The following is a 24,540-nucleotide window of genomic DNA, read 5'->3' as shown; positions in this document are numbered from 1 at the left end:
ACAGTATAGTTGACAATCTGTGAAGAGTGGGAGAAGGCTAGCGCACGTACAATGGTGCGTTCAAGGACTGTCAAACAAAGTGGAACACTCGCAACAAACAACATAAACATGCAAAAACTTCAAACTATATTATTTTTTTGAATAAAATAATGGCCCATATTTCCAAAATTGCGATGCATTTAGTTAAAATTTTCTTTAGTTATTTACAAATGTTTTTTTTTTTTGTGTGTGTACTTTTTTTTATCATTGCACCTGAAAGGTTTCCTCGGCCCAGTAGGGCCCCGCCCATGGCCCGGTGGTTGGGGACCCCTGCTTTGGGCAAAAGGTTTTCAAAGTGTGGCCCAGTGAGGCACCTGTCAGAGAATATAACACGGCTGGAGTCCTACGTCCTAAAAAAACGATTTCCTGGAGTGAATTTTGTGGTGTTTTCCGCTCACTGCAGAATCTGTTTACACCCTCAACACAGAAACTAAAAAGCAAAGCAATTCATTTTTTCCAATTGCTTTCGCATTTTTCTTTACTTTTCTCAAGCTGCTGCACCTGCTACACTTTGAAGATGTGCTTTATTTTGGCATGCATTGTAAGTACATACTCTTGGTGTCCAGCTGGGCCCGGTATTTGGAGAAGCCTTTGAGTCGAACCCTCTCTCCCAGAAGATGAAGGAACTCCTCCAGTGCGGGACCAGTTGATTCATTGTTGTACATTTCTTCCTCGCTGCTCTGGCCCGCCATGCAGTACATCACCCCCACTTTTCGCTGGAAACTTAGCTGAGTCCGGAAGAATACAAGACAATATTTTCAGACTGCACAGTTTGCGATTGCGGTGCCATTTCCGAGAAAATCTGACATTTTTCAGGGTTTGGGCTTTTAATGATTGCATCAAAAAGCATCACGATCAAAGAATGCGTGACATTAACGTGCCAGTACAGCACATGAGTCGGGTGTTCCATAGACATATTGCTTTGTGCTTATTACGGTTTAGCAAGGCACCGAATGCACGGCAGCATTAGGTGAATTTAAAAGCACTTTTTCCTTCTTCTTACCCCCTGCTCGTCCAACTTCATCAACTGCTCGGTGACCTTGGGTGTGTTGAGTGCCAGGCGCAGGCAGTGAGCGTTCAGCTCGGGCACCAGGTACTCCAGCACCTCTTTGAGGGGCAGTCCTCGTGCTAAACCGTGTTTCGATGTTGACGGCACGGCGTCTTCAATGATGGAGCCACGCAGGGTGTTTAGCTGGACATGACAAAACCAGACAAAAAGAAATCCAATTTCACACTATAAAAATATATATACGCATTATCTGAAAAGCACCCCCCCCCATATATATTAGACTATGGGAGTGTCTGTGTCCAATTTCAGTTGTTGCCGTTCACACTTGTCACATTTGGTTCCGTTAAAACAAAGTCTGGTTTGACTGCTTCGCTAGTGCAGTTTTTTCTGTTTTTTGCTGGTCAAGCATGAAAGCTGAACCGTGTAAGCACCAAAATCACACTTGGATTTCCGGTACCGGTACCGGTCCGTGTGCGGGGCCTACCCCCACACCCCAAAATAATTTTGTAAATAACTACATCAAATTGTATGTGCACGCATACCATACGACATACTGCAAACTCCCTAAGTTTTAAGTGGAGAAGCACTGTGAGTGAAGAGAGGACAATGCCTCACCTCGGTGGACACGGGGTCCTGGCTCTTCAACATTAATGCATCCCACTCACTCCCACACACACACACACACACACACACACACAGGACTACATCTATACCTACCCAGTTCCCAGCACTGAAAATAGCAATTAGAGCGACAAGAGGAAGGCAAGGGGAGAGAAGAAAATGGAAGAACACATAGCACGTGGACTGTACGTCATCCCTAGAGATTCGTAGGGCTATTAGAGCGTGCTTCAAAATGAAAGCAAGGCTTTTTCCTCTTCCACACAAATACCTTTGGCACTATTTTTGTCTTGTTCAGTCGCGAAATGGCACAGCTCCGTCGTTCAGCAGATGACGACTGAGAAAGACGGTGGGTGGGTGTTTGTCCTGGGGAACGGGGACGAGCTCTATGGCTCCTATGTGTCATTATCTCCCACTGGAAGCTATAGCCAAATTCATAATACAATGCTAAAACTATGAAGTAGTGTCAGCTAACAGACACAGTGGGGGCTGGAGGCTTGAAAAGCAGACAACCCAGGGTTTGAATGCTCCAAAACATTATGTACCGACTACTGTTGAACAAAATAAAGAGGTTGCATCCTCGTGCATGTGCAGAGAAATAACAACAAACAAAATAACGCTGGGCTCATGCAATTTAAGTAAAAGAAAACACAAAATAATCATGCATCTCTCAATTTACCTCACTGGTTCTAAAAATGACCCTGTAGTTGTACTGCTGGCCGTGTTCCTTGTGCTCCTCCACCTTCTCCCTCCTGAGACTCACTGCCACCGGGCCCAGGTTCTCATCCAACCCCAGGTAGTTCCAGTGTTCTGGGGGTCAGGCACAAATTGGAACCACGTGACAACAAAAGCAAGCAAACTGATCGACAATCGAATACAATCGTATTGTGCTTACCTCGAAGGTAAAAGTGCTTTCTATAGTAATAGGCTCCGAGGTCAACATGTTCCACGATATACCGTTTGGACCGGTCAGCGTGTTGACTTGGGCCGTCCTTTGGGGCCTCCAGGACTGCCACACCGGCGTTCGTAAAATGAGTAGTGAGAGTAGCCTCCAGCGGTCCTTCCTCTGGACTACTAGTAGAATTGCTTGAGCTCCCACCACTGCCAATGCTGCCTTGCTAAAAGTGTCAAGACAAACAGGAAAGTCCTTCAACCGTACCATACCATAGCGGTCACCAGGAGAGGGTGATTTCCCGTGCTTCCGAACTGAAAATAGCTACAGTATGTACTGTAAGACCAGCACATTAATGAATGTTGAGTCACAAAGTAACCTGAAGTATGCGGGTAATGATGACAGTAAAAGTACCTGTTTAGCTGGAGCGATGTTCCTCTCACCCTCTCCGCCAATCTCATTCCTGAAACATGGGCAGCTGAGCACAAGGTCGTTGTTTTTGTCATCACCTGGGTCCAAGGCCGGGTTGGTACCGTGTCCTCCTATCCCTTCTTTGCTCAGCTCCTCTTGCGAGCCGCAGGGTGACCCGTACACTACGCTCTGACTGGAGGAGAGGGACGACGTGGCCGAAGCAGCAGCGGCAGCCGAGGCACCCGTAGTGGTGTTCTTGCGTTTGGCTCCTGACTGCCGGCATTGGATGACCTCATTGAGGTCAAAGAGTAACGAATGGATATCAAAATGGGCAAAGCCCTTTTGGCACATCCAAGGTTTAGGAGGGGGCGCACTGTCGTCACCTTTCCCTCCATCCTCAGCATCTGACCCAGCTCTCGATGTGTCACCTTCTACTTTCACACTGCGCAACTTGCGGAATATTGACTCTCCACCGGTCTCTGACTTCGACCTCCTTTTCAAATGCTTCTCTCTTTCCTTAAGTCGACTGGCAGGACTACCTCTGGCTGGTCCCATGGGGCCATCTGGCAAATCCAGAGCAGCCTGTTTCACAGGGGCTACAGTCAGCAGCTCGGTTAATCTCTCTGGGGCTGGGCTTCGTTGATCGGGGGCCTCAGACGACTGGTATCCTTTGAGCATGTCAAAAAAACTCTCCCCTGACACACCATGTTTGTCTATGGATGAAGTGCTTCCATACTCTCGGTGCATGGGGGTCCACCCAGAGAAAGACCAGCCCTCATTACCATCGCCGTCCAGTTCGCTAATTGTTATATCACTGTTACTACGCTGTCGGATGCGTCTCATACCTTTACGAGGTGACCCCAAATAGCCATCCGGCGACAAAAAACGATTGTCCTTTCCTTTCATTTGCATCTTGTTCTTCAGTGTGTTCTGGATATTGCGGAGCATGGATGAGTCTTGAGGACTGATGAGATGGCCCAGCTTGGCTGACAAATTGCTGTGGGCTGTGACAGCTGAGACAACCCCTCCGCCACTGCCACCGCTGCCACCACCACCACCACCACCACCTCCACCAAGTCTTTCTCGATCTCCACTTCCACCACTTCCCGAAGAGCTGGTGGTGGTGGAACTGGGTGAGTCAGTTTCCACTGTGATATGCCATACACCTCCGCCCCCACCATCTTTTCTAGGGGGCCAGTCGGCCACACGAGCCCGGACTCCCATCTTGGGGACGCCAGGATTAGTGCCAGTGGTGGAGGAAGAAGAAATATGAGCGCTCTCGCTGCGGGGTGGTGGTGCGCCTCCATTGGGCAGACGCAAACGGCGAGTATAGAACTCATCGGTTGCTGGCACCGAGCCCCCAACAGAGCGTTCTGTCTGGGAACGCTTGAGACTGGTCATCGTGAAGTTGGGGTTCAGGGAAATGGAGGGCACAGGTAGGAGTGGGGAGTTTCTGGATTTAGATTGGGTTCAACATAATGCTCACTGGTAGCGAAGTGACGAGAGGGTCTTAAGGACACATTTGGCTCTGCAAAATGAGTGAGAGAAAGGAAAACCAAAGTGAGACCAACGGACATTCAAGACTCAATCAAATTGCAGTTTTCCAAATACCCGCTATATCACACACAAAAGTATGTACTGTACTGAGCTGAATACTAGACGACCTCTCATTTTCAAGGCGTGACAAAATGAAGAGGCATGTTACGTCTGAATGGAATGCCCTCCAGGTGATTCCACCCAAACACCTGTTGTTGGCTGGCTGAGGCCCCACTCCATTTGATCTGAACCACTTGTTGGCACCACAAAAGGTGTGAAACCCTTCTTGTCTGGACATGCCTCTACTTTTAGAGGATAAATACTTTGGATCCTGCACCAACTAGGGCTGTCCTACCTAGTCAGACTAGTATCGCCCCACCTATTCATTGAGCACGACCTGATGAAGCCTGCTCGGATGAGAGGCGAAACGTCTTCTAAGACAACCTGAACAGTCCAGTTGCAATCAATTCAATGCCCTGAATATCCAATGACCGGGATTAATGAGAATATTCGCTGGCACGACAAAATTTACCTTTTTTATTACTATTCCTACCTATTTCCTAGCTGCTTGGTAGTTGTTTCATAACTGCGTCACTAAGTGATCACTGATCTTACAATTAGCGTCATAACTCCTCTGTTGTTTTCAAACTTGCCCAAACTTTTAGTCGCTTCTTTGAGACTGGTCTATGCATGACGGTTACATCTCACTAAGCCATTGGTGTGCGTGACTGACAGGAAGAAAAGCTCTGACTCCCTTGAGAAGTCTTTTGGCGCGGCCTGTTGGTTTGCATGAATACATCTCTAGAACCTGAATACAAGACGACCCGTATTTTTCAGCATAGAAAATCATTATTTTTGCTGAATTTGAGATCATTCATAATCCAGGATCAGACTACTTCGGTGTATTTCCAGACAATGTTATGACTGTATTACTTTCACGGACAGTATAAGCGGTCTGCTGTGGCATTCAAAGTAATATGCCAAACACTGCAGCCTTATCAGTTGTTTTTACAGATCATTGACAGGAAGAAAAGCTCTGACTCCCTTGAGAGGTCTTTTGGCACAACCTGTTGGTTGGCGTGAATAAATCTCTACACCCTGAATATAAGGCAACCCGTATTTTTCAGGTCGTTTTCTAAGGACAAACGACTTATAATGAGGTCAACACGGCAATTGCTATTTGTCAATGGCAGAAACTTGATACATACCTCATAAAACAAGCGGCAGCATACAATACTGTCTGGAAATATAAAAACTGGGGAATAATGACCTCTTTTACCTGATGGAGACTTGTTCAAAGAGGTCTGTTTCAGCTGTGGCTTGCATGAAGCAAGCAGCGTTTGAAGTCTAGTATCTACAACCTCAAAGGTGACTACTGCTCATTTTCTGTCAGGTGTTGGGAATGCGCATCTGAGCGAGTGGGAGATTTCCATTTACACACAAATACTGCATGGAAGTGTGTTGCGGGTGTGTTTGATATGCTAAAAAATAAGCCTTTAAGGTCTGAAGTAGCGATAGTATCAACTCAAACGACTTCAGATATACAGTATTTAAAATGATCTCCGGGGTTGAACTGTAAGTATGTGAAATATCACTATTTGCCATGTGACTATTTACAGGATCGAGTTACACCACACATAAAACATCATCAACTGAATCTTAAAACTGTAATCAGGCTCATTTGTATGTATTCTCTGAGCAAAGCCATGCTGAGACAAATGCGCATTATGTCATTTGTGGTGTCATTACTGTTATTACGGTGATATCACTCCTTACGCACACTTGTTTTTGGCCTCCGTCCAAGGTTGTACCAGTATGAGCATCAATTCAACAAGCGCAATGATTCATGAACACCTGAACATGACAACATATGTGAACTGGATGACTGTTTGACAGGAAACAATGACAGGAAACAGAGTCAGAGGGGGAAAAAAAACAAGACGACCCATAAAATCTGAGCGGTTAACTGCAGTTGCAAATCGGAACGCATGTAGCATAGAAATATTGCTTGATTAGAGTTGGGGGACTTGTGAAACAGTATCCTTTGCTGCATAGAAAAACAGTATTTTACTGAATTTCAGGTAATTCATAGTCCAGGGTCAGACTATGTTAGTGTAATTACACACAATGTTATCAGTGCATTGCATTTACATATAGGGCATGTACGTATCATAATCTTTTGTTGTAGTCAAAGTAATATGACAAATACTGCGGCCTTGTCAGTTGTTTTTCTTACAAAAAAAAAAAACATTCTTACAAAAAAGTAAGAATAGAGGTTACCATTTTAGTTGCTAGTTCATCACTGAATAAGCTGGAATGCAGAAGCCAGAAACACAAACAAGGCAGAATGACGTCAATTAAAATGATGGAAGAAGAAATGATTTAACCACCAAGAGTGCGTCACACAGGGTGCCTAGTGTGTTCTCCTTCTGCTACACCACACCTGTTTTACCAGAATAATATTCGCGCACTGATGAGTCCATTTTGTCTCGTTGAAATCACGTCTTCAAAGAAGTGCAGCCCATTGACAACAGGAAGACAGACGGGGTCTGACCCATCCACTTTGTAGTGAGAAAACAAGGCACTTAAAGTCTCAACACATAAAGAAACCGATTCCTCCCTCTTGGTGGGCCCGGCAGTCATATGTATGACTAAGAAGGGATGACTCAAACTTTGACGTCTTGCAGCCAAGTTACAGCAGAGCAAGTGACACTAATGAGAACCTCGAGATTAAAAACAACGATGACCAGTAGAGCTGCAATAATTAATCAATGATTAATCAACTATGCAATTAAGCAACAATTATTTTGGTATTTGATTCATTGGTTATTAAATAATATCAATTACCTCTGATTTCCGCCTCTCAAATGTGAATAATTTTCAATTTCCTTTCTCATCCATGAAAGCAAGCATCCATTAGTCGTAACAACAACATTAACATTCATCATTAATCGACTCAGAAAATAACGGTGAGTTGCAGCCCAATTAACACATTTTGCTGGACGATAATTGTCCTACAAATTATTGGCGATAATCGATCTTGTTGACGGCATTTTTGCGACAATTTTTTCATTAATTATATGGCATAATAATGAGAGTAGATCATATCAAAAGCAATAAACTTTAATTCCTCAAGAGTATGTAAAATTGGAATTGGAATGTAAAGAACTTTTAAATAAAATTAAACAAACAACATAATAAATTAAACAAACAAAAAAAGAAATGAAAATAACTGTCTCTTTTAGAAAAAAATTGCATTTAAATAAAAATCATAATCAGAATAAAAAAAACAAAAATAGACCCTGTCTCTGTTAAGAAAAAAACACTCCAATAAAACACACACATATGTACTGTAGTTATGTAGTGTATTGTTAAACTAACGTAGCGGGTCATATTTGAGCTGGACCACTAGCGAAGTAAAATGCAATTTTTCTGATTTCTTCAACATGTCTGCTTTCACTTGGTTATACATTTGAAGAATTTCTGTTTGTGACATGTACATGTACAGTACGTTCTCCCAAGTAATTTGTACATCTGTCAAACATTTCTAACATTTCCCAAAATGTCTTTTCAACCATATTAAAAGGTTGCATTTATTTTGTAATGTAGCGAGCGACACTGTCGATGAACGTGCAACATTTTGCGCTCTTTCGCTTATGCCGACCAAACGCCTCAGTAAGCGTTGGCTGTCGGGACGAAGGCTCTGCTGCACCTCCAGTGGTATTTTTTTCCCCCAGTTGGGAAAACTGAAAAAGATGGTTGTGTTTCAAGTGTGCATACAAGTTGGTCGCGTTCCCCTTCTTCTTCGCTACGACTTTCGAACATATGCGACATATCGGTTTGTCAGTGTTCATGCGCTCACCTTGTTCATTCTGTTTAAAAACGAAATATTCCCACACTGGGGCCGTGGCACTCGCTTCTGAGCCTTCATTCATGCTTGCGTATGCTGGCTCACGAGGCTAACTTGCTGCTAGCGCTCTGTAGCCACTCACTAGTAGCCCCGGCTCCACAAAGAGGCTGAATGAGAGGAGGGTTCACTCTTTCCGTTCATTCCATTATAGAACCAACGTGCACGGACATCTGCGGAGTGAACCCTGTTGTCATCCAGCCTGTGTGGTACGGAGAGACGAGGAAATGAAACACACATGCATGCGTGCGCGTCAATTTATCAGGCCGGGCATAATTATCGACTTCATTTTTTAAAAATCCTTCAATTAATCGATGTATCAATTATCGTGATAGGTCTACTAATGACCACATCACGAGAAGAAATGATGAAAAAGTTATCTTTCCTTTTCATAAACGTGTCTTGGATGTAAGCATTGAAAGTAACTACGATGTTTTCAAAGTGAGGAAACACCCGACAGCCGAAGAATTCTACACCCAATGCACATATTTGAAACATGTCAAGTCAAATGGAAACGGTAACTGATGTTCTTAAAGCTATCTGAACGCCACACAGCATTTCATCTCAGCTTGTCTGAATGCAGGGGAGGAAATGGATAAGACGATAAGGAAGGAGGGGGGAAAAAATAAATCAAACATTATTCTCTTTGAAAACGGCAAAGCAGCAGACAACCCAAAGTGACAGAGTTTCAGCTCAGAGACTTTCAAAGTGAAAGTGTAATTGTGTGGAAAGATAAACGTGCTTTGCTGTTTTGCTTTTCGCCTGCTTCTGCAGAGCTGATTGGTGAGGTAGGGCTTAGACACCGGATGACTGAAACCCAGTCAACCTCTGATTTGCTCAAATTAGAAAACAAATTTCAGAAACAAAACTTTATCAGACCTTAGTTGAGTGTGTTCCCACCGATATTGCTGGAATGCCTGCAGTTTTTTTGTTTTTAAATCACAGCCACTGTTGAATCTGGCCCTTCTTTTAGAATAAGCGTCGCAAAAAAAGCCAAGGAAAAAGCAATGCTGCCTGAACAGCATTCTTGGGAGTTAAGCTGAGCTCTTGCGCCTGTTGAAGGTCCGTCTTTTGGAAAAGTTGGAAAAGTATGTTCCAAAAAAAAAAAAAAACACCAAAAAAACAAAGACAAAGCAAAACAAGCCTAGTAATAATCCATTCCCCCTTGATTTCATTACTTTTTTTGTCCAATTTCAACCCGCACAATTTCAAGGACATCAGACTTTGGCAGTTCAACTGCTTATTTTAGGAAAAACTCATTCAGACGTCGTCTTTTCCAATGCGGTGTGCAAGAGAATATGAACATCCTGATGGGAAATGTCTGATCATCCTACCTGGAGGGTGATGCACAGCTCTCCTTCTTCTGAGGCTAGCTAAATCTCTTCCGACCACCCAGCTGAAAGGAGAAGAGAACCAAAGTTCAAATGGCAAATTCTGCCTGTGGCTCTTTCACTGACTACTAAATAAATCATTTTCAGAATTGTGCACCATATACCTGGACTGTGTCACATTTCAGTAAACATCGTCCAAAGTCTTTATGCAGCATATTTATTGCTATGTGCCAGTGGACAAAAGAGCTGATGATGACAAAGGGAGAGGAACAAAAAAGTAGGGCTGGATTTACATCAGAGTACCACTTGTGTGTTCGAAGGCCACAGTGTGCAACAATGACACAAATGGCTACGGCGTCATCTCAGTCCTGTTTGATCAAGCACGTGGAGGCTTTCATTGTTTCCAATGCAAACAGCTAAAAAATCGTCAGTGTACCACAGAAATGCCAAAACATTAGAGTTTTTTTTTATCCTGCTGATTATTTTCACCATGCGCAGAGACTGTTACATTTGATAACCGCCAGCTCTAACAACAAAAATCAATAGAAAGATTCCAAAATAATACAAAAAGTCAAAATGTTAATACGACCATGCGATAGACAGAAGTGACACTGCAAATGAGATCAGTAAAATACGGACTATTTTTGTTTTCAAAAAAGATGAACCTCTTCTAAATGTTACGTGGGTCTACGGGAAAACAAAAAAATTTACTTGACCTTCGGAGGGATCCTAAAAAATGTGCTTAAAAAGGCAAATTCATCCACCTAATTACAATCACAGAAGACTAACATGTGAATGCACCAAGGAGTACAACAATTGAAGGCAAACGCTTCAGTCAGCTGTGCTCTGACAAGCAGCAATGAGCTGGTTCCCCGCAAGAGCCTCCTCCACACAATCACCAAAGAGCCCTCTAATCTGTGCCAATCAGGTGGCGCTTAACAGCCGTTTTTTGTTGCACTGGGCTGCAGTACATGCAACCCCCCTACGCGCACACCTCCCCTCATTTCAACAACCACTGCAGACCCTTGCTGGTAACAGCTAAATCAGGCATGGCACCGAGGGTGACAGAAATAGCAGAGTGGTGAATAATAGAGAAAAAGATCTTTGGTGTAATTAACAAGGAGACAGGGAGATGCTTTGGAGAGAAAATGAGATCGAGAATAGGGACTTGAGATGAGGATAAATAAAGCGGATAGGGGAACCATGCATAGAAGAGTATCACAATTAAGTGAAGGCATATGTGATCATCTCCATTAGGACGTAGCGGAAAAATTAATATCTAAAACCCTAAATAAAATCTATTTCATCAAGAGTTGTGCAGTTGGGTAATAGTTGGGGGGGGGAGGGGCCGGCGAATTATTTATTTTGACTATGTAAACCACGGACTGCCACATCTGAAGTGAGATGCTGATTTCCAAAATGGCACATTCTGCGTGGGAATGTGAGTTGGAACAACGCTGCCGAGAGAAGAGGAGTGTGTAGGACTGGAAGCAGCACGCTCTTCACTGTACAGTACTTGTGTACTCTAGATGATAAAAGCACAAGCTGACACAAGCTGCATGCGGAATAAATAAGATGAACCATAAGGAACCAAGGAGATGTTCTCCACCCTCTGCAACTCGCATTTTGGATCCCTACTTTAAGTTAAAAAGTATATACTGTAGGTACTGTTCAGAAATAATATATACAGTATACCTTATCTCACAAAAGTGAGCTACCATCTTATGATATATTCTCAAAGACAATTTATAGAGGAGCTTAGAGTAGTCAGTGTTCAGCTTGTTAAGCGGGATAAATTTACTATCCACTAAAAAAAAATACTCAGCACATTATGACTATACTACTAATATGGTGTACAAGCTTAAGACCAAGTGTGTGATGAAAGTAAAAGATTCATTCGGGAGGCTGTCACTGATGTCATGTCGTGTGGAAAACAGTCTCGCTTCCTGGCTGTTCTGCAGCCATGGGATCTGTCTCAGGAAGCACATCTCTGCAACTTCCTGCTTGTACGGCAGGAAGCGACAGGTTGCACATGGAGTGGGTGAACCTGTCAAACACTCCAAATCTAAGTGGGAGGATTTGTTCAAGACAAAAAATGCAATAGTTCAATAAACAAGGGCTGATTTTCTGGGGTGTTAAGAAGTGTCAGCACTAATGCATTAACAAACATTTTACAATATTCATTGTTATTTAACATATCTTCTGTTAGTCTCTTGAAACTCAGGGTCATAAGAAGCCATGCGACCGCTCAGTTCTGGGCTGTCCCTTCATCTCTCACCGACATTTCTACATTGTCCCTCGATCAACTCACATCCTCACATTGCACAAATGTTTTCCTGTTCCTCTGTATGTCTAGAAAGAGTGAGTCTAAATAGCTTAAAATATTTCCTAAAACATCAATAAACTTCACAGCAAACCCCTGCAACTATCCACTTTGTAACCAACACTGTGTAATATAACGACTCCAGATGAATAAAGAAACATATAATATGTTAGTTAGACTCATGCATAATTGCTGCAAATTCAATACTTGCATAAACATCCTCATGCATTAAAAACAATGTTGCAACACAACTTTCAGTTCAATATTGTCGATGCACATGCTATGTAGTCGCATGCGTCCTAAAAGAGTCATTTATGTACAGATAGGGTATTCAGAGTATGGCAAAGTGAACCTTCCCTCAGAGACTACAACAGTCGGAGCCTCCCACACGCCACAAAAAACTGTTCTGTTGCATATTATGCAGTTTTCCGCTCACCCGAGACGCTGCTCTCTCAACGTGGAAACTAAAAATCCAATCACTTTAAAAGGGTCACCGACATGATTTATCAGCTTTGCTTAAATATGTTATATATTCTTTGTAATTATGTTCTACATTGTTACTTTTTTTGAAAGCGAACAGGCGGAAGCTGTGACAAACTCGTTGTCGCAGCAAAGTGTCATTTCCGGAAGTGACGTCATCCGGGTGACACCGCTCGGCTACACAAACATGGCGGCATACGAGACGGCGGGTGTTTACAGTGATTGTAGTGAAGATTTGAGCGACGTGTCAATTGTTTTTTGAGGAGAAAAGAAGGGAGAAACATTTGGAGATGATGTAGAGAACTTGCAGGACATGACTTAAACCTAAAGACATGGAGATGAAATTGGGCGCCTTCAAAACAGAAAAAGGTGTAAATTACTCTGGAGCTGCTTATCCGTCAACTGTTTGAAATCGGCTTAATGAGCGTAAAGAGGTCATTATAGCCTGATTTAGTTCATATTTCATCGCCATCGTGGCTGCAGTGACTGCCGCCACCACCACCCTCTACTGTCAGCATATCACTGTGAAAAGAAGTTTATATAACATGTATGATGCTTTGCAGCCTTGTCGCTATGGTAAAATAGTGTTTAGAATACACTGTACAATATGTAAACAAGACATGACTAACTCTGTTCTGTGGCAACTTTGAAGTAGTTGTTGTTTTTTTCCCCCCTGTGTAGCGGCCGGTACTATTCCGCCAGTGGAGTAGCATTCTTTTTCAAAATGTATTTATACCGTCCTTTCAAGCAAAATACTTCCTGTAAAGCTGTTCCTTTAAAAGCAGTCATCCGTGAAATGAAGAATGCAACAACAAAAAACTTGAGATGTGCTTCCATCTGTCTCTCGTTCTCTGCACTTGCTTCGGTCATTTTTGTCTTAAACTTTCCTCTTTTGGAAAAGAAAACAAACTTACACTGTCATTCGTGTACTATAAACATCCAGCAGCAACACGATATTTTGGCATAACTACTATTTTGATGGAAAATATACCGAACAAAGTCGATGACCTACCTCGAGAAGCGTTTGTTTACTCGGCTATAGCTGAGAAGCGTCACCCCGATGACCTCACTTCCGTAAATGACACTTTGCTGCGAGCTGGTCATGGCTGCCACAATGAACTATAAATGTCATTTTTGTGAATTTACCGTCCGCTTTCAAAAACGAACAATGTAGAACATAATTACAAACAATACATAACATATCTAAGCAAAGCTGATAAATCATGTCACTGACACTTTAAGCTTTTAAACATAACTGAATTTAGCAGATATGAAAAATGTTCTTTCTTTTCTTTTCTTTTTTTCATACTGCTGCACCTCCCCTAAAGTCTTCTTCACATACCAGGGGAGGGCCACCTCACACTTTGAAAACCTCTGATTCATATCACTGTATCTCAACAAACTAAAGCAATGTGAAGTCTCTAGATTAAACTGTTGAGGTTTTCAAGCAGTTTCTTGGTGTTCTTCAGCATTCGCAAAAAAATGAGACCCTGAGAATCGTCAAACTTTCAGCCTCAGATGTTTTAGTGTATAAACATTCAAATACATCAGTAATATTGCGCTGAAGCATGTTTATGAAAAGATAAGACCAGAGAAGCTGCAGACCCACCCCAGAGCAATCAGATTTTTACCATTAGTCACGGTGAAAAACTGTGTGTGTGTGTGTGTGTGTGTGTGTGTGTGTGTGTGTGTGTGTGTGTGTGTGTGTGTGTGTGTGTGGGTGGGAGGGGGGTGCCTGAAGAGAAAGAGAGCGCATTTAGTTCCCTTATGTAGACACTGTAGCCTTTCAACGGGCTGAAGCAAAAGGGCACATTTGTATAAAATAGGGCTTAAATCCAACTGTGATTTACTTCAATTGGGGGGAATGTTCAAATTCAACCTCTGAGTTACAGTCGTTGTACTTCCACAGAGTCAAATGAAGTAGGCCTTGAGGATCTTTGACAAATTGATCAAATAAATATAAATAAAACATGTTTAAAAAATGTTATTGATGGCCTTACATCTAGGGGTGTCCCGATGCAATATTGATATCGGGCCGATATCTGCAAAAAACAAGTATTGTATTCTATCGGCCTGCATCTAAAATCTCTGACACCGGCGCTACAATGGAAGCAGTCGGTTCCAGACTCCACCCCAGCACGTCCATCCAGTGATTATAACAGCACCGTGTGCTAACAATGTAGCATGAAGCAGGCGTGATGTCGGCCGCATGGTGCTATTTTTCATTAAAGTCTGAAAAAGACATTGCGGCTGGGTGCAAAACTTGTCATGCACAAGTTTGCCGTGGTGGCACAGAAACAGGGAAGTTGAATACAACCAACCTCATTGTGCACTTGAAGCAGCATCCCAAACAACAGCATGCAGCGTTTATTATTATTTATTGTCCAAGGCTTAGTGCCCACGAGACGAGAGATTTTCTAAACAAGAAATCTTGTCACGTTTTAATCTCACGAGATGATTATTTTTATTATTTATTTTTAATTTCATTTTTATTTATTGTAAATATAATTTCTACAACACTCTCCTGCACTCTCGTGTGTGTGCTAGCGGCCCTGCCTCCACCCACCGAGACAAAGAGGCTGTATGACTGACAACAAGAGGGCTCACTCATTCATGCCGCTGTTCTATGGAAGGTGCTGAAACCAGTGCACAGAGTGAACGCTCTTCCTGCCTGTTTGGAATCAGGAGCCGAGGAAAACACACACGCATGCACATGGCAATGTATTGAGGCCACCAAAATTTCAGTTCATTTTCATTTTTTTTGTGTGATTAATTAATTAATTTATTCATTTATCATCATCCTAGTGCCCATGAGACAGTTTTTTTCTGTACGAGACATCTTGTCACATTTAAATCTCGCAAGATATTGTGACACCCCTAATGGATACCATCTTACACGTGAACAAACACACAACATTATCAATGACTCAGCAACCAATGTTATAATGTCCTCAACAATGATTATAAATTGATGTTGCTTTTCTATACCAATTGCCATTTAGTCACTAGCTCTGTTTTATGAAAGCGCTGCTGGAAATGAGAGCAGCAACAATGAGGACAATATGGCCCAACTGTCAATACCAAACAAGCAGTGCTGGACGAATCCATTGACCAACGATTCAATCATTGTCCAATCAACCAACCCGAATGGAAAGTAGTGACCCGTTACTTTAAGTTCATTGTTAAATGTGGCGACATATGGCTGTAGACAGAACTGCGATATTCGAATCGAAGCACAAATTTGACAGGTAGGGAGACGTTTTTGGCCAATTAGAGCGCTATGAGGAGGAGCGGGATAAGATGTGCCATTGAAAAAGAGAGTAGGATGTGCTATGATTGCAGCAGGACTCGAGAGGCGCACGCTCGTCTGCGCCTACAGCGAGAGTATTCGATTGATAACGAATGGGCCAGAATGAGGTGGCAGAGAGAGGGACAGATATAGATAGGGGCAGATAATGGGTGGAGAGAGATTGATTCCTCACTCAATGTGAGAGCATGTGGGAGGAGATGATACACCAAGACAGCAAGTGGGAAATAGAGCGACGGACGTAAGAGGAAAGCAGTCACTCCATCAAGTTAACCATCCCTTTATCTTTAGTACTTTTCATGCAAGCATCCTAACAGCACATGCACTGAAGCACAACCAGCACTGAGGGAACAGTCTGTAATAATAAAAGCACTGCAAGCAGCGTCTCGCTGCACGCAAACACATCTTATCTAGCACTATGAGACTTTTCAAGGACATGCATCATTTACTTGGGGCAATAGCGTTTGATAGAGAGGTAGACATGCTTTAACTACTGCATATTCTTCACATCGCAGAAACAACTAATCCAATCCAACTATTCCATTTCCTCATCAAATTAATACAGTGGACCTCCGCACATTCTTGATTCAGCATTCCTGACCCTGCAGGTTTTTGTTTGAAAATAGTGACTAACTCATGGGCTTTCGCCATTCCTTGGCGGTCCCGCGAACCCCGGGGTTCTACTGTATGTACATTTTAAAGACCCAATCACCTTTCCCTCAACTTTCAATGGAATTACAAGCCGCCCATTTTCCCCATTTTAATATGATCTGTCTTTCTTCCCAGTTTTACCATCACCTGGTTTCTCCCCTATCCATCATCCTTGTGGCTCTCTCTCACCTCTATACTGTATACTTTTGCCAATACAGTACTGTCTGTTTCTATGTGTAGATGAGCGTGGGAGGAGAGTAGAGCAGTCTCGCTGGCTGGAGGAGGAGGTGAGAGATAAGAGAAGAGAAGCCAGGGAGCAGAAAAAATACTTTGAGGGTTTAGAACAGCATTTATCGAAACAAAACATGCTGTTTCTCCCATCTCATGGATAAGGGCCGCCTCCTTTTCAGTACAAGCACACACAACAAATGAAATGTATTCAACGAGTGAAAAGGGATTCTATTGTCATCAATGGGGAAAATGCCAAATGGTAAATTCAGATTGGAGACAAGTCTGCAAGTAAAAACATATCAAACATTTATTCCTCACTTTTGCCATACAGGGCCTCAATTAAGTGGAACCTGTAGAGTTGAACATGTTGCACATTTCCGGAAAACACCTTTAAAGTTGCATAAAATCTCCATGTTAAAACCACCCAGTAGGCGGGTGACGTGGCTTCAAAACGACATAAGACAACATCGCAATAACGATATACATTCCGATGCAGGAAAAAAACAGACATTTAGCAGTAATTGCAGTTTACAGGCTACAGTACTTATTTGTGCACAGTTTCATGGCCATCAATTTGTTGTTCCATACAGTGGAATTCAACCCCACGCTGGCTGCGCAAAAGCTAGCCATGTGAACCACTACACAATCAGGAACTGAATGCAGGGGCAATAATATGACGAGGCAGCTACTCATTAATGTGATTTCACATTTACAACCCGTCCTCTGAGGGCAACCATGACGTGGATGTGGCCTGCAAGAAAAAACAAGTCTGACACCTCACCTCATAATATCTGCGGCACTTCCTCTCCTGGACAGAAACCACAGATGCACCCTACCGTCAAACCTCAGTTTTCGTACGCCCCAGTTTTCGTTTAAAAAGATTTTCACCCAAATTCTGCCTCGGTTTCGTACAGTGTTGCATGTACAAACTAGTCTATTTGTATTGTATGATTCCGCAAAATCGAGTGGCAATATAAAGGAAGTTGATTGCCAGCACTTGCATCAAGAAGGTAAGAAACACCATTAAATTCCTTCTCCGGCATTAACAGTAAGTTGGCATTAACAATAAGCAGCATTGTTTTCTGCATGTAAAACAAAAAATTATTCTCTACTAAAAACATTTTTTGTTAATATTTTGGATGTCCGGAACGGGGGAGGGGCCGCACGGTGGCCTAGTGGTTAGCATGTTGGCCACGCAGTCAGAAGACCGGGAAGACCTGGGTTCGAATCTCCGTTTGGGCATCTCTGTGTGGAGTTTGCATGTTCTGCCCGTGCATGCGTGGGTTTTTTCCAGTTTCCTCCCACATTCCAAAAGCATGCATGTTAGGTTAATTGGTGACTAAATTGTCCATAGGTATGAATGTGAGTGTGAATGGTTGTTTGTCTATATGTGCCCTGCGATTGACTGGCGACCAGTCCAGGGTGTCACTCGCCCCAAGTTAGCTGGGATAGGCTCCAGCATACCCCCGCGAACCTGGTGGGGATAAGCAGCATAGAAGATGAATGGATGGATGGGTGGATTACATTATTTGCTATGGGAAATATTGCCTCAGTTTTCATACCTTCCGGTTTCCGTCATACTTGTTGGAACAAATTAATCATAAAAAGTAAGGTTTTAAAGCCCAAAATAATAAATCTGTATTAGAAGATGCAATTACATGATAATAATTGTAAAGACAATACAGCCTTAGGCGAAAAGCTAACAATCAGTCTGATCAGCAACACTCAACTGAGATGCAATATTTGAAAGAATGACCACTCTAACTGGGGAAAAAAGCTATATATATGTTAGTAAAAAGTGCCCTAGTGTGGCCCTTTTCACTTCTAAAGACAACATCATAGCGGGAAAATCCTAAAGCGTTTAATCAGTGTTGGAAGATAACACAAACTGGACGCAGTTGGTTTTGGACAGCAGACAGAAAAAGAAAAGGACAGAGAAGAGCAAAGCAGATCAGAGCTGTTAGGGCCATAATTTGGGTTGGCAGGCCATTTCTTTGGCACAAGACAAGTAGAGTGAAATCTCTGTTAATGGGTTGTGTCTGTATAATTCTGCCTTTTAACTTTGGTGATTCGTTGTTTCGAGGTGTGTTCCGTCTATTAAAGGCAGGTATCCCACACAAATCTGATCTACAACGGATTAGGAAAGCTAAACCATCTGTTCATTTCAGCACTTCTCAGTGAAGATTTGCAGCGTGGACATGAATGATGATGATTTACATACCAGAGTTTAAATGAATGGTTTGACGTTAAAAAAAAAACAAAAAAAGGAGCTTGAGATCAATCATTTCAGAACCTCTTCCACATTAAAGTGAACAATAGCTGTGAAAAACAATGGCAAAGATCAAAGCGAGGGAAACATGAGCCCCAGAATGGCACTCAGTAAAAGTAGAGACCTCCACCAAGGCTGAACAATGGTAAACATATGACTTGTTTGCTTGAAAGATCATGATGTACCAGGCGATACTGCTCCACTTCAGTCCTTTAGATAGTAGTAATGAATACTCCAAAGTGTGCTCCAGCTGCCAGACTCACTAACCTACTTGGCCCCAGCACACGCAGTCTGTAACCCAACACAATGTTAGAGGTTCTTCCTTCGCCCATGTGTCATCCCTCTACAAAGTTAATAAGTAACAATTAAGTAATAATGATTGAGTTTCTGTGTGATCCTGCTCACTAATTAACTAACTAACACAACACAACACTTTGGCTCAAGGCACTAAATATGCTTTGGTCTTTGAGTGAAGAAAACATGGCAAAACAGTAACGTTTCTACAAAGAACTGGATGTCCCTACAAAGTTGACGAAAATCCTACAAAAAAACATTAAAAGTGGGAACACGTGCTGGAAAAATGATTCATCTTTCGCTTGATTTTTACATCATCAAAACCAAATATTTGAACAGGGCTTTTTATTTCTGCTGTATGTATCTGTTTATATACGGTTAACGTTTGTGTCCGTCTGAAAAATTAACCCTGAAGTCTTTGATTAAAAAGAATGTGTTTCTTGGCAAGAGTCTATGGACATCTTGACAATGCAAATCATGGCCGGGCAGACTGGATTCGGAGTCAAGCTCAAGCTCAAGTTGCAGGTCATAAAACAGATAGTGTCCAGATGTTTGGCAGGACTCAAAAATGCAAAGGGAACATTTTCTCTTGCTCCTCAGCTACTGAAAATACTTCTGGATTTTTTTTTTTTTTAAAGACCCTCTACTTTGAGGGTGACACTTGGCACCAAGTCCAGTCATCTAGTAATTGTGTGAAGACCACAAAAACCCTTCTTCTCTAGAGAGCATATCAAGGCACCAATTATGTCTTTGCAGTTAATATACTTTATATGGATCAGTAAGTGGTCATCGTGGCAGCCGCTTCTCAAACCGCTTTCTTAATCCAATCCACTTTATTTATATAGCACATTTTATAAACACTGTTTCCAAAGGTAAACGCAACTTTAAAAGATTTTGGCAGTGGCACTTGACATGAACTTCGAGGCATCAAGACCCTGCGCTAGCTTTATTTTGAATTAATTTTACGTCAGTTTAATGTTGATGGTCAACTCACTGGACACACAAACGCCCCATCCCAACAACGTATGTATACGTCTTTTTTGCACAAGAGGCAAAAAGAGGCGATGATGCAACTCGGATTTCACCTCAGAGCAATTTTAAGCGATAAAAACAGCCACAAAACGGCAGAAGCGCATTTGATAACAGCTCGGCAGAGATCATATGGACAGAAAAATGACACATGACGGGAAGGAGGAAGTGAGAGCATGGAGGAGTGTAGCGTGCAGACGGTTAGCCATTGTAGGGAAATTTTAACGCATGGACACACATGGACACAGTTCCAAATGTGAAAATTGTAACTACTTCATGGTGTTATATTTGTAAATAAATTGTCATTTTGATGTAAACAACCCCTTTTTGTATGGTTTATGTTGGTATTAGTTGCTTAGATATTTGAGCTGTCACAAATGCAAAAAATAGTTGTGTCAAAGTGAAACTTATGCTTGAAATGTATCTTTTCACAAAATGCTGGTTTTCTCCCTTTTATAGTTGGGAACTGATATTTTCCTGAAACCTACCTATGTTTTATTGCCGATTACTGAAGAACGAAAAAAAAGTAGAAACAAACTTTTTCATTCTGATGAAAGATGGGAGTCTACTCTTTCTTTTGGTAGGTTCCATGTTTATATAGCCATAGAACACAATATTCTGTGTGCCTTGAAAGATCATTAAAAATCGTCGAAAATGGCCGGTACTGAAGCGGTTGTCTTTTGAAAAATGAGTTAATGAGTTAAAGTGAGTTAATAAATGAATGTAATCTTCCCCAATAAAACACACTTTCTCTTAATAGGCCAAAGACGGTTTTCATTGCAGTTAGGCAAATATATTTCACAACAAAAGCCCAAAAAAGGACCTCGTTATTATACCTATTAGGACGCATCCAGTAGATGCGTGACGATTAGGGTTTGTCTTGTGCTTTGACAAGACAAAGACCTTGCAAAGCATTAAAATGCATGACCTCAATAAAGTGTGCAATAGGTTATGATAAACACAGACACTGTTGTAGTGTAACGTATGAATCCACACACGCTTCAGCACGTTCAGAAGAACTTTCTTTGTCCATCCAGCCTCCGTTTTGGTCTTATTGTAAAACAATCATGATTGTCTTGGCCGCAGTTCTCTTTAAGGTCTCAGCTGCCTTATTTTCACATTCCTCTGTCATGGGGACACAAGCCTTTTCTTTCCTCGCTCACACAAGTATTCCCTATAGGGAAAACAGACTGATACAGTCGCTGTATCGTACCGACTTGTCCCGCAAATCTTGCTCAGAATGAGGACACGCGGATATAAAAACTATCAAGTGAAAAACTTGTTTTTGCTTCTTTGCATTTTTGGAAAGTTCTACTGACAGATGGCAATAATCTGTATTCACACAGAGCTGAGAACTATTGTGATTTCTATGTGTACCCCATTGAGCCCGATGTGTTTATAGGACCCTATGATTTCCACGTCAATGGCAGTGCGGGCGGAAACGCGGAATTGGCCCAAAAAAAAACGGAATTTGCTGTTAAACGCGGAAAGCGACATAATGTCAATGAAATTATGTCATCGTGAGGAGAAGGAACGCTCATGTGAGGGAGTACTTCCCCGGCGGACCACGATGGATCCGCCCCCTCCTGAACTAAACATGTCGAAACGGCGGCCTGAAACACCAGCGAAAGTTGGCGAAAAAAACGTGGAAACTCTTCTCTCCTCTCTCCTCGTGAATGGAAGCTAGCTGGGTTAGCATGGTTTAGCAGAGCATGCTAGTGCCACTCAGGCTGGGTGAGTGTTTATGTTGTGTTTTACCGCTTTAACGTAAGCGAGTGTTGTACAATGCCCGCTGACATCGTCAGGTTCGGAGTGAAAAAAGATGAGAGGCACGTTTAATCTTGCTCCTCTCTTCCGGCCTTCAAAATAAGAGCGCTGTTCGCCGTCTAATTGTGTAAACAAAATAAGGGTGTCACGTCTTAAATCACAAGTATGGGCATTACAGTTTGTTGAAGAATTTGTAGCAATGTGTGCAGAGGCTGACATCCCATTCAAAAAGTTCGCCAAGCTGCATCCACTTCTCAATTACTGGGCAAAATTGTCCAATGATGTATTGCATCAATAAATGTAAGGATTTTGCATATAATTCATGGATATTTTATTCACTAACCCAAAAGGCACACACCCTATGCTGGTAAAATAAGTGTAAAAAGGTAACAAAGGTAACAAAAAGGGGAAAAAAAAACAGATTTCATAGTGTCCAATCTTCATTTATGATGATGGACAGTGTTCTTTGGTGCAGTATACTTATGACAGTTTTTATGTGGCAATAATACTTGCAATGCAGCGAAAGGGGAAAAAAAACAACATGCAAATCATCCAAGCACATAATTGAGAAAGTGTGGCATGGAAGATCAGTGTGACTAAACAGATCATTCACTATGATTCTTAATCGGCTGAAATTCAAGGTGAGGCAAATAGGAAGAAAATAAATTATCGGGAAACAAAGACAGTCGTACTGAGAAAAAGACTAGAAATAAGACTATCATGTGTGTGTCTTCAACACTGAGCACAGGGAAATCCCACATATTGTAAAAAGCATGACTGCATGGGACACTTCCCTACCTCCCGAAAAACAGGTTTTCCGGAATATATTTTGTGTATTTTATTGAAGGGGTGTCCCGGTCCAACATTGATATCGGATATCCATCCAATATCAGCAACAACAAGAAACAAGTACCCGATTATATCAGCCATCTAAAATCTCCAATGTCAGCACTCCGGTACAAGCCGTCCATTCCAGACTCCGCTCCAGCACTTCAATCCAGCTGTGCTCGTGATCACAGCAACGGCGTGTGCTAACCTGCTAGCAGGAGCTATGTCAAAGTCCAAAAAAAAAGCACAGCCAAGTGCAGAGCCTGACATGAACAAGCACCCCCGCGGTAGCACACAATCAGGGAAGTTCAAAACGACAAACCGACTTGGTCAAACCTTTTCTAACCTTCCACACTGCAAAATAAGTCAGAAAAGTGTGTATGATTCATATGCTGATGTCGCTTCAAATTGTCGTCGTATCGGCCAGGCTGCAGGCCGCAATATAAGAATTGTATCGGAAGTGGAAAAGTTGCATCAGGTTCCTGCTCAATGCAGACTCTGCTTACTCGCTCACTGTGGGAGCTAAAAAATGAATTTTGCCTTTGACAAAACTGACGTGATCGTAAAATGGATGTATTTCTTTATTTTTCTCAAGCTGCTGCCATTCCCTTTTTTAAGCCTTGCAGAGCCTCCCAAGGGGAGTCTCACAGCACACTTTAAAAAACTCTGATGTGGCTGATGGCGCCCTGAGCCAAATAGCAATTTGAACAGCGAAACAAATGTAGGTTCACTTGGTGAAAAGTTTTACTAATATTTTTTTATTGTTTTAATCAGATTTATTCTTGCTTGTGGTGTTTTTTTCATGAGAACCGCAGACTGTTTTAATAGCCGGCTTCAGAGTGGAAGGATCAACACAAATGTGCCAGTCAAACTTAAAAATTTGTTGCGATTTCAGTCGGACACCAGCCCGAAAACTGTGTATTCTCTCGCACCACATAAACCTGTGGACCGTTTCTTTAACTGACATTTTAATTGCATCCTGTTAGCGCCGCAATGTGGGGGGGGCCTTGATTTTGGTTCAAGCCCGACATTAAAGACCGTACCGAGTGCGAGCACTCGCCCGCAGTCGTGTGAAGTACTTGAACATGCCTCCGCAGCTATCTCACTCCCGTTAATGTGGGTAGGAATGTGTGACGCCTTTTGGGACCAGTGTGGCAAAAGCTCGATAATAACAGTTATAAATCAGCGCTATGGCATCTATAGTCTCAAAGCTAATAAAACTCATTTTCCACATAACACCCCCGTGACAAAAACACTGCGTTGATTCTTTTTCACTACTATTTACACCATACACACACACCAACTACTCTTCCTGTTTGGTCACATAACAGCCTTGTCATACTTTCTGTTTACTTACTATGATAAAGCTGGTTTAATCATAACTTAGTTTGTGGAAGAAGACGTATTGTATTCCTCATCTTTCAAAATATCACATTCCCTAAAGCCTGTGCTTCTCAAATAGCGGGGCGGGCACCCCTGGGGTGGCGTGTTGTCGGGGGGGGGGACGTGGGAGGCATCGAGTACGTTCAATGCTACTGCAGACCTACCAACATGTGCAAATGTATCGTACTCAACATGAATACGTTTGTATGCTTCACAGCTCTCCATTTTGTTGCAT

At 42.3% G+C, this 24,540-nt stretch overlaps 1 protein-coding gene across 6 annotated transcripts in view; it reads right to left on the bottom strand.

Moving 5' to 3' along the window:
* sipa1l1 (signal-induced proliferation-associated 1 like 1) overlaps nt 1-24,540 on the bottom strand; it is a 71,330-nt gene that overhangs the window by 25,763 nt on the left and 21,027 nt on the right. For 4 of the 6 annotated variants that reach the window (XM_054760842.1, XM_054760844.1, XM_054760843.1 and 1 more), the window contains 6 exons: nt 9,747-9,808; nt 2,973-4,497; nt 2,562-2,784; nt 2,346-2,476; nt 1,043-1,231; nt 593-767 (listed from right to left, as the gene is read on the bottom strand). In XM_054760842.1, coding sequence (XP_054616817.1) covers nt 593-767; nt 1,043-1,231; nt 2,346-2,476; nt 2,562-2,784; nt 2,973-4,370 — 2,116 coding nt within the window. In that variant the 5' untranslated portion in view covers nt 4,371-4,497; nt 9,747-9,808. Of the gene's footprint in view, nt 1-592; nt 768-1,042; nt 1,232-2,345; nt 2,477-2,561; nt 2,785-2,972; nt 4,498-9,746; nt 9,809-9,907; nt 12,573-24,540 lie in introns of those variants that run through there. The other 2 variants (XM_054760845.1, XM_054760846.1) reach the window with 2 other exon arrangements.

The sequence above is a fragment of the Dunckerocampus dactyliophorus genome, chromosome 19, assembly GCF_027744805.1.
Source record: "Dunckerocampus dactyliophorus isolate RoL2022-P2 chromosome 19, RoL_Ddac_1.1, whole genome shotgun sequence".
Taxonomy (NCBI): domain Eukaryota; kingdom Metazoa; phylum Chordata; class Actinopteri; order Syngnathiformes; family Syngnathidae; genus Dunckerocampus; species Dunckerocampus dactyliophorus.
The sequence above is the reverse complement of the archived record's forward strand: the minus strand, read 5'-3'. Positions and strand labels throughout refer to the sequence as shown.